We start from the raw sequence: 13,626 nt of genomic DNA on the forward strand, positions 1-13,626 counted from the left end.
AAGGGAAGGGAAGGGAAGGGAAGAAAAAAAGAAAGAAAAAAAAGAAATAGAAACAAAGACTTTTAAAACAGGAAGAAGTCGCTACTTTTGTCCTTATTGTGGATGGGAGGTGTACATTATAAGAATTAAAGCCAGGATATGAGAGGATTCTTTAAGTCCAGTTTCTAAGATGCAACCTTTTGGGATCCTTAGGTTTTAGAGGAAGCTTTGAGAACTGTCCTCTCTTAGCACACAATAGTGACAATGTGGACAGCAGTAACAGTGCCATAATCAGGCACTACAAAGGTCAATGTGCCCCATGGCGTGTAAGCTGTTTTATCCAGTAGGAACAGAAGGTTAGAGTGCTGTGCTCTTGCAGATAGGAAAAGGAAACTGTAAATTGAAACCGCTTAATGACAAATGACCTGCAAAAATTAGCGCAATATTTTCATTTAGCCAGATTCATTGTTTACAAATTTTATTGGATTTAGATTAGGTTTCCTTAAAAAAAAAAAAAAAATAGATTAGGTTTTCTTGCAAGAATTCTTTGATCTCATGTGCATGATAGTTAAGAAATCAGATCTAGTGGCAAATTATGCAAATTATTCATAGGTAAATACTGTAATTGCAAAACACCAGGCATGGTAGTACACTCTTGTAATCCCAGCACTCAGGAGGCTGAGGCAGGTGGATCACCTTGAGTTTGACAGCCTGAACTACACAGTGAGACTTTGTCTCAAAACACAAAAAAAAGCCAGGCGTGGTGGCTTACACCTTAATCCCAGCACTCGGGAGGCTGAGGCAGGAGGATCACTGCGAGTTCGAGACCAGCCTGGGATACAGAGTGAGCTCAGGGCCAGCCTGAACTCAAGAGCAAGACCCTGTCTCAAAAAAGAAAAAAAGGGGGCCCAGGGATATACCTCAGTGGCACAGCGGAAGGTCCTGAGTTTGAGTCCTGGTACCAAAAAAGAAAAGAGTAAATGATATGGTAAGTGAGGGTGTGTGTGTGAACCACTGCAATCATTTTCTTTTTTTTTTTTTTCAGTACCGGCAATCGAACTCACGACCTCGCGCTTGCCAGGCAGGCGCTGTGCCGCTGAGCTAAATCCCCAGCCCCGGCAACTATTTTCATTGTCTTCATAACAAGTGCAACTAAGAAATTCCAAGTAAACCCAAGCAAATTGAGGAGGGCCCCACCCCTATCCCTGGCCAGAGTATACTCCTTTTTGCAGAGGTAAACTTCAAAATGATTTGTGGTTATTATGGGCTGATATGTTTCCCAAAAACTCTCATGTCAAACTCCTCATTACTTCAGAATGTGACTACTTGAAGACAGGGCCTTTACAGTGGTAATTATGTTCAACATCCTTGTAAGAAGAGGACATTAGGACACGAACGTCCAGAAGGTGTGTGTACTAGCAAGATCCTGTCCCAAAATAAAAAAATAAAAATAAAAGAGCTACGAATGTAGCTCAGTGCAAAGGCCCTGGGTTCAACTTAGGGCTTTTGCTAATGCTCTATGCCAGTGGTGCTGAACCCATGGCATGCATGAAGCAGTGGACTGTTTGTACCATTGAAAGTTCTAAAACGTGGGCTAGGCCTGGTGGCGAACACCTACAATCTTAGCACTCGAGAAGCTGAGGAGGAGGATTGCTTGAGTTGTTTTGTTATGTTTTGTTTGTCTTTTTGAGACAGGTCTCCCTATGCAATTCAGGCTGGCCTTGAGCTCACTTTGTAGCTCAGGCTGGTCTCGAACTCTCAACAATCCTCCTGCCTCAGCCTCCCGAGTGCTGGGATTACAGGAGTGCGCCACCACGCCCAGCTTGACTGCTTGAGTTTGAGGCCAGCCTGGCCTATGTGGTGAGTTCAAGTCGAGCCTGAACTACATAGTGAGACCCTGTCTCAAAAGACAAAAGTTTAAAAAAAGAAAGTTCTAAAAGGCTCGCCATCACTGCTTTATGCTCTTCAGCAAACACTTACTGAATATCAACTTGTACCAGGCATTATGTTAAGGGTTGAGGACTCCAGATAATAAATAACTCATGGTCTTTGCTCCTGGGGGTCCCTGGTCTGGTAGCTGAGAGAAGATACACACTAACAGAAGACGTCACTACAGCGTGGGGAGAGCTCTGACAGCGTAGGGTTGGTGGCAGGCAACCCCACTTCCTCTTCACACACGTTACTAAGTACACCAAGACGACCACTGAATAAAACAATAAGAGCAGCTAACTTTTTGAATACTGTGTTCAAGATATTCTTTTAAGCCCTATCCTGGTTTATCTCATTAAATCCTTGCAACAGTTCTCGGAGATAGATGCTATTACTGCTCCCATCTTACTCAGGAAGCAGTTGGGGCCCAGAAATTAAGTTGATTTGCTCAAGGTCCAGAACTAGTCGTGACAGAAGTAAGACTGTAACCCAGGTAACTTGATTCTAGTACACAATACCGCACTGACTACCACAGCTATGTAGACAGTGCACGTTGCCGCCCCCAAAGTCAAGGTAGATCAATTTGAGCTGGCATAGAAATAGCCCCAAAATATAAAAAGCATGAACTTATTTTTATAAATAAAATAACCCAAGTATATACCCTTTAAAAACTGTAAGGATGAGGCAGAAGGATGGAGTTCATGGCCAGCCTGGGCTACATAGTAAGTGCAAAGCCAGCCTGAACTACATAGCAAAACTGTCTCAAAAAGACCAAAAACAAACAAACACTGACACTATACTATTATGAGATGAGAAAACTGATAGCTTTTCTTTTCCATATTCTATATTTCTGTAACAAGCAAGTATTATAACAGAAAATATTTTTTATTTTGAGAAAAACAAACTGGAAAAGAGGAATAAAAAATAAAATAAAATCACAGTAAAGAATAGAACCCTAAGTGAGAAGCAATGGGGTGGGGAGTACTTGCCCAGCACGTAACAGGACCATGGGTTCAGTATCAGTATGGGGAAAAGTAAAAATAAAAACAATAAGGCAGCTGGGCATAGGGGTGCACTCCTGTAATCCCAGCACTCGGGAGGCTGAGGCAGGAGGATCCTTGCGAGTTGGAGGCCAGCCTGGGCTACAAAGCAAGCTAGCTCAAGGCCAGCCTGAACTGCACAGTAAGACCCTGTCTCAAACAAAACAAAACAAAACAAAAAACTCCCCCAAAAACAGAAAAGGCAACTATGGTAGGCATGATAGTTCAGTTCAAGCTTATAATCCCCAACACTCTGGAAAGCCGAGACAGGAGGATTACAAATTTAAACTCAGTTTGGACAACTCAGCAACTTAGCTAGACCCTATCTCAAAGTAAAGAATAGAAAAAGGAAGGCAGGCGTGGTGGTGCAGGCCTATCATCCCAGCACTGAGGAGGCAGAGACAAGAGCACCAAAAAAAAAAAAAAAGAAGAGCACCATAAGTTCAAGACCAATTTGGGGCATGTAGTGAGCTCAAGACCAGTCTGAACTACATGTAAACCTATCTCAAAAGCAAACAAAAAGGTACCACAAAGGGTGGGGTGGCTACATTAGAAACATGTAACTCAGTGGAACAATGATAGAATTCCTGGAAATCTTTAATCACTATGTATTTTGTACTTTCCAAATGGTCGTGAATATCGTGAGTATCGATTTACCTCCTCTCACACCGTTTTCTTTTCTTTCTTTTTTTTTCTGGTACCAGGAATCGAACTCACGACCTTGTGCTTGCTAGGCATGCACTGTGCCACTGAGCTAAATTCCCAGCCCATCACATGGTTTTCTTACTTTGTGACTAAGGTAGAATCTATGACTCCTCCCCTTGAATCTGGGGAGAGTCCAGCAACTGCCAAAAGGGTGACAGGTATCTCCCTTGCACTTTCGTTAGTGCCTTACATGAATTTTCTCATTAAATGATCACAAAAATCCTAAGCAAGTACTGTTGCTATCATTACCTCTCCCTTTTGTGTGGTACTGAGGATTGAACCCAAAGCCTGTGCATTGAGCTACATCCCCAGCCTAACCCCTTGAACACAGAATCTCCTTGAATTGTTCAATTGCCCAGGCTGAGCTTAAACTTGGGATCCTCCTGCCTCAGCTTCCCAGAGTACTCGGATTACAGGTGTGTCACACCACACCCAGCTACCAACCCATTTTGTATCAAGAAAACTAAGGCTTATAATAGTTGCCTCAAATCGCACAGCTACAAATAGTAAAGTTTTAACCCACATCTGCCCAATTCTGAGGCTCTAAAATTATTATGCTAAAAAATAAATAAATAAAAGTATTATGCTGCATCTCCATTGGACAATCAAGGAAATCCCATTCATTTGTCAAAGCCCTATTCAAATGCCCCCTGATCACTATGACTTTCCTCAAACTTAATCTCTCAAAGCCAGGTGGGTAGCACACACCTGTAATCTCAGCATTTGAAAGGCTGAGGCAGGAGGATCACCATGAGTTCTAGGCCATCCTGAGTTATATAATGAGTTCAAAGCCAACTTGGACTACATAGCTGAGACCCCATCTTAAAAAAAAAAAAAAAAATCAGGTTGGGTATAGTGGCTCACACCTATAATCCCAGTATTTGCAAGGCTGAGGCAGGAGGATCACTGAGTTCAAGGCCAGCCTGAACTACATAACGAGGCACACTCCCCCCAGAAAAATCTCTCAGCAGCCACAGTGTCATCACAGGTACAAGCATGCAAAGGCAGGAGGATTCCAGACACTTTTTTGGGGAGCGGGGAGGGTACCAGGGATCGAACTCAGGCCCTTTCTCTTGCGGGGCAGGCACTTGTGCCTTTGAGCTATATCCCTAACACTGGAGGATTCCAAATTCTTTTCCAGCTTGGGTAACTTATTGAGATACTGTCTCAAAACAGAAATTTTAAAAATTGTAATAGGCTGGGGATGTAGCTCGGTGGTAAGTACTCCCCCCACCCCCGGACCGGGAATCGAACTCACGACCTCGTGCTTGCCAGGCAGGCGCTGTGCCGCTGAGCTAAATCCCCAGCCCCTGTGGTAAGTACTCTTAAATTCAATCGCCAATACTTCAAAAAAAACCCCACAATTTCTAGGAATATAGTCTAAGAAAATATCAATGATAAATTTAAAGATTAATGTTGTTTAAGTAAACCAAAGACAAAAAGCCCTAAAAGGGAATGGTTTAGTAAATTATGATACAGTCACAGAGTAAAATACTATAGAATGACTCTTATTTAAAGGTGCTTTTTTTAAATTTTTGGACAAGGTTTTGCTATGCAGTTCAGACTGGTGTGGAATTTGTGATCCTTCTTTCTGTTTCCCAAATGCTGATATTAGAAGCATGCACTATAATGCCTAGCTGTTTAAAGCATACTTTACCATATATATGCATACATATATCACTTTAGGTTTTAGACAGGATCTTGCTATGTAGTTCAGGCTGGCTTTGAACTACACAGCCTAGGCTGGCCTTGAGTTTATGACAATCCTCCTGCCTCAGCCCCAAGTCCTAGGGTTACAGATATGCACCACCACACTGCCTACGTGCATATACAACTTTAATTTTTAAAAATTTTTTCCTTACAATTATTCTGTATCACTCTAATTGGGGGAGGGCAGTTAAGACCAGGTCTCGATATATAGTCCAGGCTGGTCCTGAGCTCACTATGTAGCCGAGGCTGGCTTCAAACTCCTGGCAATCCTCCTGCCTCAGCTTTCCCAGTGCTCAATCACAGGCTTGCGCCACCCACACCTGGCTTCTGTATCCCCTTATGCTCCCAAAACATTTTGTGCTTAGATGACAGCCCTGATACACTGCTTTGTATTCTACTTGAGTCTGTAGTTCCTTGTGAATGGAGAAAGATCCCCAGTGCATGCCTAGAGAAGTGTCATGAACCACCTCCAGCCCTCATCCAGATGCTGAACAGAACCCACCAAACCCCATGTGTTCCACACAAAGGGCCTCACCCACAACAGAGGAGCTATTTCCTTCCATTGCTTTATTAGGAAATCCTTTGTTTTCTCCACACATGCTGTTAACTGTTAGAGCTTTCCTTGCTGCATCTGTTTGAATTTTAAAAAGGAAGGAAAAGGAGGAAGCCAGCCAGCCAGCCAGCATCTCTGGTTTCTTCTAAGAATGCATCCAAACTTCTCTCTGGACTCCTGAGGACCCTCCAGCTGTTAGAGACAGAGAGTGTCCTAAGGCAACCAGCTCTGAGCCCACAGTTCCCACACCGCAGCGTCACCCACCCCACAACCTAGCACAGTAGCCACACTCCAGCCCACACCAAAATCTGTTGGGTTAACAAATGGACGTGATAGTGTAACACCCTTAGAATCTGGACCTCCAGCTTCGGTCTCCTCCCAGCTCACCCTTTCCTCCCCAGCAGAGCCGGAACCAAGTCCTGGGAGGTCTGGCCTTTCCATCAAAGGCCAGGGGTGGCATGGGGCAGGGAGGATCCAAGACTGGCAGCCTCCTTCTGGAGGCGGGAGCAGAACACATACAAAATGCAGGAGCAAGAGGAAGGCACTTGGGGCCCCAAACAGGTGGGGCTGTGTCCCAGCAGCCACCCTTGGCTGCCCTTTCAGTGGCGTCACCGAGCAGGAGCGGGCTCAGCCTTGGGAGGGAGGACGGCAGAAAGCGGTGACTGCCATGGAAGACGGGTGCTCTCCACTCCGTGGCCCTCTCTCGGCACCCTCCAGTTCCATCTGCCCAGCCCACCCAACACCTCCACCATCTCCCCATAGCTGGCAAAGGGCTTCCAGGCCCGCCCGGGCCCCACTCCAAGCTTCCGGGCAGCCAGCTGCTTCCTCCTGCCCCCGCCCCCACTGTGAGACAAAGACACTAGTTGGACTTTAGACAGAAACCTTGCTTATCTGGGAGTCCCAGGCGCATGAACTCCGACTTTTCAATGCCTGGAAAACCCCAGTAGGCCTCCGCTCATCGCTGCCCACAACCTCTCCCTAACACAGGCACCTCCTCCTCAGACATTTGCAGTGGTCACCCAGGGCCTTCCTGAGCCTCTATGAAGCAAGCAGGTTGGAGTCTAGAAATCCCCAAGGCCTCCTCTCCAAGCCACTGATGTGGAAAACAAGCCCCAGGACTCTGAGTCTAGCACATAAAATGTGTGTAGCATTTCAGTCTATCTTTGGGTTGGGGGCAATGCCAGCTATGTCCATTGCACCAATGCCCCTTTACTAAGTGTACGGGCAGCCTGGGACCAACAACCAAGGCCACAAACCTTCTAATATATCAGCATGAAAGGGTGCATTAAGTAAAATAAACAGTGCAATCAAATATGTATCTGTATATAGATATAGATATAGATATAGATATAGATATAGGGTTTTCTTTGTCTGTTTTGAGACAGGGTTTCACTATGCAGTTCAGGCTGCCCTTGAGCTCCCTTTGTGGCCCAGGTTGGTCTTGAACTCGCAACAACACTCCTGTCTCAGCCTCTCGAGTTCTGGGGCATGAGCCACCATACTCTGCTATATATAATACACCCTCTTTTGCACAAGAAAAGGGAGAAAAAAAATTTTTAAAAAAAAAGAAAAGAAAAGGGAGAAAAACAGAGCCAGGCATGATGGTGCATACCTGTAACCTCAGCTCTCAGAGGTTGAGGCAGGAGGATCACTGCAAGTTTGAGGCCAGCCTGGGATAAATAGTAAGTTCAGGACAAGCCTGAACTACATTCGGAGACCCTATATCAAAACACCAAAATAAATAAATAAAAGCACAGCAGCTCCACCACAAACCAGAACAAGGACAAACACTAATCACAAAGGAGGTGAAGCAAACACTTTCCAAGGTGAAGAGATCCCCGACCGGAGGAAGAGGAACACACGGGAATCCCACTGCCACTCCTGTCCTATTTGCAGCTGTTGCCACTCACCAGTTTCTGGTTTCAAGGGAACAATTCTTTCTCGGAGTAGAGAAGGAAAAGTACAAGTGACTCAGCCATCTACACTGTTGAGTCAAGTCTGTCCCTGAACAGCCAGTCATTTCGAGTTCACAAGGTCTGGGTTGGGAGGAGCAGGAGCAGGAAACACCAGGATGAAGACCGACCCAGACGAAGTCAGCAGTTCCCCTCATTTGGGTGGCCCCTCTGGGAGCCCCACACTGCAGGAAGCAGCACAGGAGAAAAGCCAGTGCTCCAACTTAGGTTTACCTTCCTCCCCGGAGCGAATTCACACCCGAACTTGACCCAACTGTTGACCACTGACATAGTGCCGAGCAGAATTCCTCACCTGCCGGGGAAACTGCTGAAAAGTACAGGTCCTCTACGGACAGGAAGACTGTCTCTATCGGTCACCAGCTTTACTCTTCCTAAGCCCAAGGTCCCAAGGTCTCAGGCTCCCTGCCCCAGCAGGTTCAGGCTTTGCGCCACACCAGTTCCCCGGGCTGGTGTTGGGCCTTCACTTGGCTGGTGCGTGCCATCTTCCCTTTTCTCCTTCCTCCCTGACAGCGAAGCCCACTGAGGAGCAGAACGGGACAGAGAGGTGTACCCCAGACAACCAGTACGTGTGTCACACTCCTGGGGCAGAGGACTGGCTACACACCCAGAAAGAGACCCTGGTTTTTTATACTTTTCCCATTGGAATCTCCCTGCTTCCTTTGACCTACCCTATTAGGAACAATATTCTTTCATGCTCACAAAATCTAAAGGGATAACAGCTACCCAGCAACAATCCCCATGTGATAAGGTAGTTTTCATTCCACTGACCCCCACAAGGAGGGTAAGACAGAAACTACTACTTTTTTTTTTTTTCTTGGTACCAGGAATCAAACTCATGACCTTGCACTTGCCAGGCAGGCGCTGTGCCACTGAGCTATATCCCCCCTACCCAAGACTACTGCCCAAGAGTACTGCTCTGATTTTCTGATGAAATGACTGAGCTAGCAGCCTACGGTCACAAACAAGCAGAGCCAGTCCCAGCTAGATAGAACCCACGTGGGGTGGCTGCTCCTGCTGCTGCCATCCTCACATGCATTAACCAAATCAGTTCCCTCCCCTGAGTCCACCTTAACATTTGCAAAGTCTGTTCCTCCACACCTTGTCCTATTTCCAGCTGTTGGCACTTCCCCGACCCCTCAGACCTAACAAGCTAATCCATCTTCACCTCAGGCTCCCTCTGAAACACTGGTGTTTGTTCCCCCAAGACACCCTTGGGATCAAAACAATGCTAGCAATCCTTTCAGTGCCAGAATGTGGTCACTATGAGATTACTGCAAACAATGTTGGAAATTAGAGGAAAGAAAAGAAGGAAGAAAGGGGTAGAAGGAAGCAGCTCCAGGAAGTTTATACGCTTGACGATTACTGTCACTGGTATTTGCACTGTCACTGACAAAACCTGTTAGTCACTGACCTCACAGAAACTTTTGGGTTTGAAAGAGGAAACACACAGTACATGGGTTAAGGTCTGCGGCACTGAGTACCAAAAGATGGTACAGAGCCCCAAAACAGAAAATGACTATGGGCGTCACTAGCACTTCTAAGGTACCAGAAGAAGTAAAATAGGTGAGGAGCAGGGAAAAAAAGGGAAATGGAAGAACAAGGTGAGTGGATGTGTCAAGGGAGATAGGGAAGTGAGAGAAGAAGAGCCCAGTGGGGAAGAAAACTTTCTAAGAGATTCTGAAGCAGTATCCCAAACAGTTCCTCTCCCATGGGGTCCTGAGATGCTGGGCCCAGGAGTAGAAAACCAAAGCAAATCGGAAGTCCTTCATTCCACTCCCAGGTCCCTCTCCTGTCAGCTTGGAAAAGCCATTTCCCTTAGACCTGTTTCCTCATCTGTTCATTGTAGAGACTAATTTTGCAGCTCCCATCTATCCCAAGGGCTAATTGTGATAAAGGACAAAGGAGTGGCCTATCCAACTAGGGCAGGGAATCTGTGCATTTCTGCTCTTCAAAAACTCCTCGAGGCCGGGCATGGTGGTGCACGCCTGTAATCCCAGCACTTGGGAGGCTGGGACAGGAGGAACACCATGATTTAGAAGTCAGCCTGGGCCACATAGCGAATTCAAGGCCAGCCTGACCTGCATAGTGAAACCCTGTCTCAAAAAACCAAAAAGACAAGGAAAAAAAACTGTGTTCTCCAGAAGATATCACTACTGATTTTAATTGCTCATGTCTCTTAACACTTCTTAAGACACGAACCTGGCAAGAAATGGAGAACCACACAGACTGAGGTAACTACACACAAATCTCTGCAGACTGACACTCAAGAATCACAGACAGAATACGAAGTCCTGGGTTTGATCCCCAGACCACAAAATTTTAAAAAATCAGACAGATAAACATACAGGCGCTGACACAAGTTGACTAAGGCTCCAGCCAACCAACTACACAATCAGTCCCACAAAAACACACCTAGAGTCACAGGCAAGCCCCAGCAAGTGTGCCACATTGTTTCTCAGGAAAGAAGAGTTTACAGAGGAAACAAAAACTCTCACATCCAGCCAGCGGGGAGGGCAGAGTTCTAGCTCGGAGGAGAATCCAGCCAACCAACAGCCACATCCTCCCCCTGGGAAAAGTCACTCCGTCAACATTTATTAGGGACTCCTCGGGAGTTATTGTAGGAAGGAATTCTGAATGCTGAGCCCTAGGAAATTTCAGCTTTCAATTTCATCTCCTTTTCAGGCTCTGCACCTAGGCACTTTTCCGAGAGATTCGGGGGAGCTAGAGACTCCTGCAAAAGCCAGAGGCGCAGACTTCATCCCACCCACCTCCACTGCATTTCCTCCGAGGGTACTGAAGGAGCCCAGGGAGCCCGGGGTGCGAGGCTAAGGGCTTCCCTCGGCTGCCCGTGGACGGAGGAGGGGCGGGATGGCCCTTCCCAGCGCGCGGAAGAAGGCGGCCCGGTAGAGGGGTGAGAGCGGGCAAGGTCCTGCGCCCGCAGGCCGGCACGGAGGGTGAAAACGGGACACAGAGCACCAGGCCTCCCAGTTATTCCCGGCCACCGGGCTTGAAGGGCAGCTGCCTCCCCCGGAGCGAGGGGAAGGCGCCCCAGGTCCCAGGTGGCGGCGGCGGGGAGCAGCCCCGCTCCAGGGGCGGGGGAGGGGCAGGAGGGCAGCGCCCGGGTGCGGACTCGGAGGAGCGGCTGGCAGGTTTCTCAACTCCACCCTCCCGTGGGCGCGGTGTGGGCAGCGCCCTGCTCCAACCTCGGACCCGACCCACCGATTCCTCCCCGAAACTCCGGCAACTTACACAGGTTCACTGATATAAAGAGAAGCAGCAGTTTCCTCCCAGTTTTCACCTTTGTCCCCATCACGGTTAGAATCCCGAGGGGACAAAGTCGGCCACAGATCAGGGAACAGCTTCGGGAACTGCAGCGGCGCTGGGACTAAATTCCAACCCCAGGTCGAGCCCCGCCCGGCCCGCCCGGCCCATCTTCCCTGATTGGTCGGTTCCCTCCCCTGCACCTGATGATTGGTCAAGGGAGCTGCCGCTCGGCCGAGTAACTCACGGTAGCCAGGTGCAATCCCGCCCATTACTACCTCAGCTGCAGCCGCCTTTGATTGGCCCAGGAGACTGTCCTGTAAGGAAACTAATTCATCACCTTCGGCAGGTAAGGACTCCCTGATTGGTCAGTGGTCCTGAAGTAGGGACTTTCTGACTGGCTGAGTTCTAAATTGAAGCTAGAGAACTAGTCTCACCTCCCGAGAGGTAGGGAAAGGTAGTTGGGCTCCGGGATTCATAAAATGATCTTACTTTGAGTAGTTTGTTTGCTTACTGGAAACTGAACCCAAGGTTTTTCGCACGGAGCTACTTCTCTAACCCCTTTTTTGAGACAAATTCTCACTAAATCGCTAAATTTCCCAGGCTGGGCTCGAATTTGCGATTCTCCTGCTTCAGCCTCCCAGAATGCTAGAACTGTTACAGGATTGCGCCACCACGCCCGGCGGTTAGTTGCTTTGTTTCATAGTAGGTTTGAATGTAAATTGCTTGCTGCTATGGAAACCTTAGATCCCTTGGCAAGTGAAAAACTCATACTAACATGGGAAAGTAGGGGCATAGGACGGGGAGAGAAGTGAAAAGATACCTCGGCACCACCTCCAGACTGGGTTATACTGTTCGCCCCGCTAGCCGCCTTCCCTGGCTTTGAGAAATAAACTGAGCAGGAAGAAGAAAGAGAAAGAAACGGGTAAGGGAGCGCTGAATCCCAAAGTGGAAAAAGCGGGGCTACAGTACCTGAACAAGAACGTTAAGCAGGGGCTGAGGACTTAGCTCAGTGGCAAAGCGCCTGCCTGGCAAGCGCAAGGTCGTGAGTTCGGTTCCCGGTACCGGATAAAAAAACCAAAAAAAAGAACGTTAAACAGACGTACACGAAATACAGCCACATAGTAGAAACTGATCTCCACAAACCCCGCAAACTTCCTGGTGACTGCGGATGTATCCTTTACTACTGTTGGAGCTATGGGTAGGATTTTATCTTTGAGAATTACTCACCCTCTGAGACTAATGGTTTGGCGCTGCCTAAGCCTGCTTCCGTTTACAGACTGTTGATACCCAAGCTTTCTATTAGTGCTGTTACATAATGCTTAATTGATGTTTTGTTCGTTCGTTTGTTTCCAATGCTAGAAAGTGAACCCCGGTCCTTCGCCCTGAGCTACATGCCTAGCCCTTTTTGTATTATTAGACGGAGTCTCGCTAAATTGCCCAGTCTGGGCTCAAACTTGTGACCCTGAGAGCGCTGGGGTTCCAGGCGTGTCCCACCACCCTCGGCCACATAACGTTAAACTGAAATTCATGCTCAGGGCCTTCTCTGTGTAGTTTCTAGTTTACAGTTACTTAATTTCAACTCCACTAAGTATATCTAAGTTGCGTGTGGGAAAAAACTATCTGAAAAGAGTTTTCATTGCAAGTTAAAAGCCCACACTTTTATCAAAACAAAAAAAATTTTTTTGACTTTTTGTCTCTTTCCCTTCTGCCACATTTCACATTTCATTCCTTTTTCCTCAACTCGTGAGCCAAAGTTTCCCCTTCTGGTTCCACTCAATTTAAAGCAATGTTTATCACGCACATACTGGCTACTGCTGGGAAATAGCAAAGAAATACAAACCACAGTCCCCAACTTAATGGTTTACAAGCTGCTTTTAAGACTAATACAGGAAATGAGACAATATGTAACACGAAGAGAAACTTGGTACTAAACTGTAACAAGTATTTGGGTGACTGCCAAGCGCAAAGCTCTGTTATTTCCCTCCCTAAAGGAACTTTTTAAAATGTTTTTATTTTTATTAGTATATGTTTGACTGAATTCATAGTGGGGAGCTGACACATATGTGTAACACATTATGCTTCTTTTTATATCCCTTTCCTCTTTTGCCCCGCCCCTCCTGCCAAGGAACTCGGTCTTGGGGCGGTTTACGCGAAAATTAAGTACAGAAATAAAGAGTGGGATAGCCGGGCATGGTGGCGCACACTTGTAATCACAGCACTAGGGAGGCAGAGGCAGGAGGATCATTGCGAGTTTGCCAGCCTGGGCTACAAAGTGAGCTCAAGGCCAGCCTGAACTGCACAGTAGACCCTGTCTCAAAAACACAAAAAACAAAAACAGAGTGGGAGAGTGTCGGGGACATAGCTTAGTGGCACAGCGCTTGCAGGGGTGAGGTCCTGAGTTCAATTCCCAGTGCCAAAAAAAGAGCGGGAGAAGGGGCTTGAAGAAGGGTTCAGGGGCCGGGGATATAGCTCA

General features: G+C 47.2%; 1 protein-coding gene across 2 annotated transcripts in view; it reads right to left on the bottom strand.

The window, feature by feature from the left end:
• Nucleotides 1-11,226, bottom strand: part of F11r (F11 receptor) — a 20,989-nt gene extending 9,763 nt beyond the window's left edge. The window contains exon 1 of one of the 2 annotated variants that reach the window (XM_005400228.2): nucleotides 11,139-11,226. In XM_005400228.2, coding sequence (XP_005400285.1) covers nucleotides 11,139-11,199 — 61 coding nt within the window. In that variant the 5' untranslated portion in view covers nucleotides 11,200-11,226. Of the gene's footprint in view, nucleotides 1-5,898; nucleotides 5,942-11,138 lie in introns of those variants that run through there. The other variant, XM_013522519.1, reaches the window with a different exon arrangement.
• Nucleotides 11,227-13,626: the final 2,400 nt, after the last annotated feature.

This window comes from Chinchilla lanigera, unplaced genomic scaffold (genome assembly GCF_000276665.1).
Source record: "Chinchilla lanigera isolate Chin_1 unplaced genomic scaffold, ChiLan1.0 scaffold00067, whole genome shotgun sequence".
Lineage (NCBI taxonomy): Eukaryota > Metazoa > Chordata > Mammalia > Rodentia > Chinchillidae > Chinchilla > Chinchilla lanigera.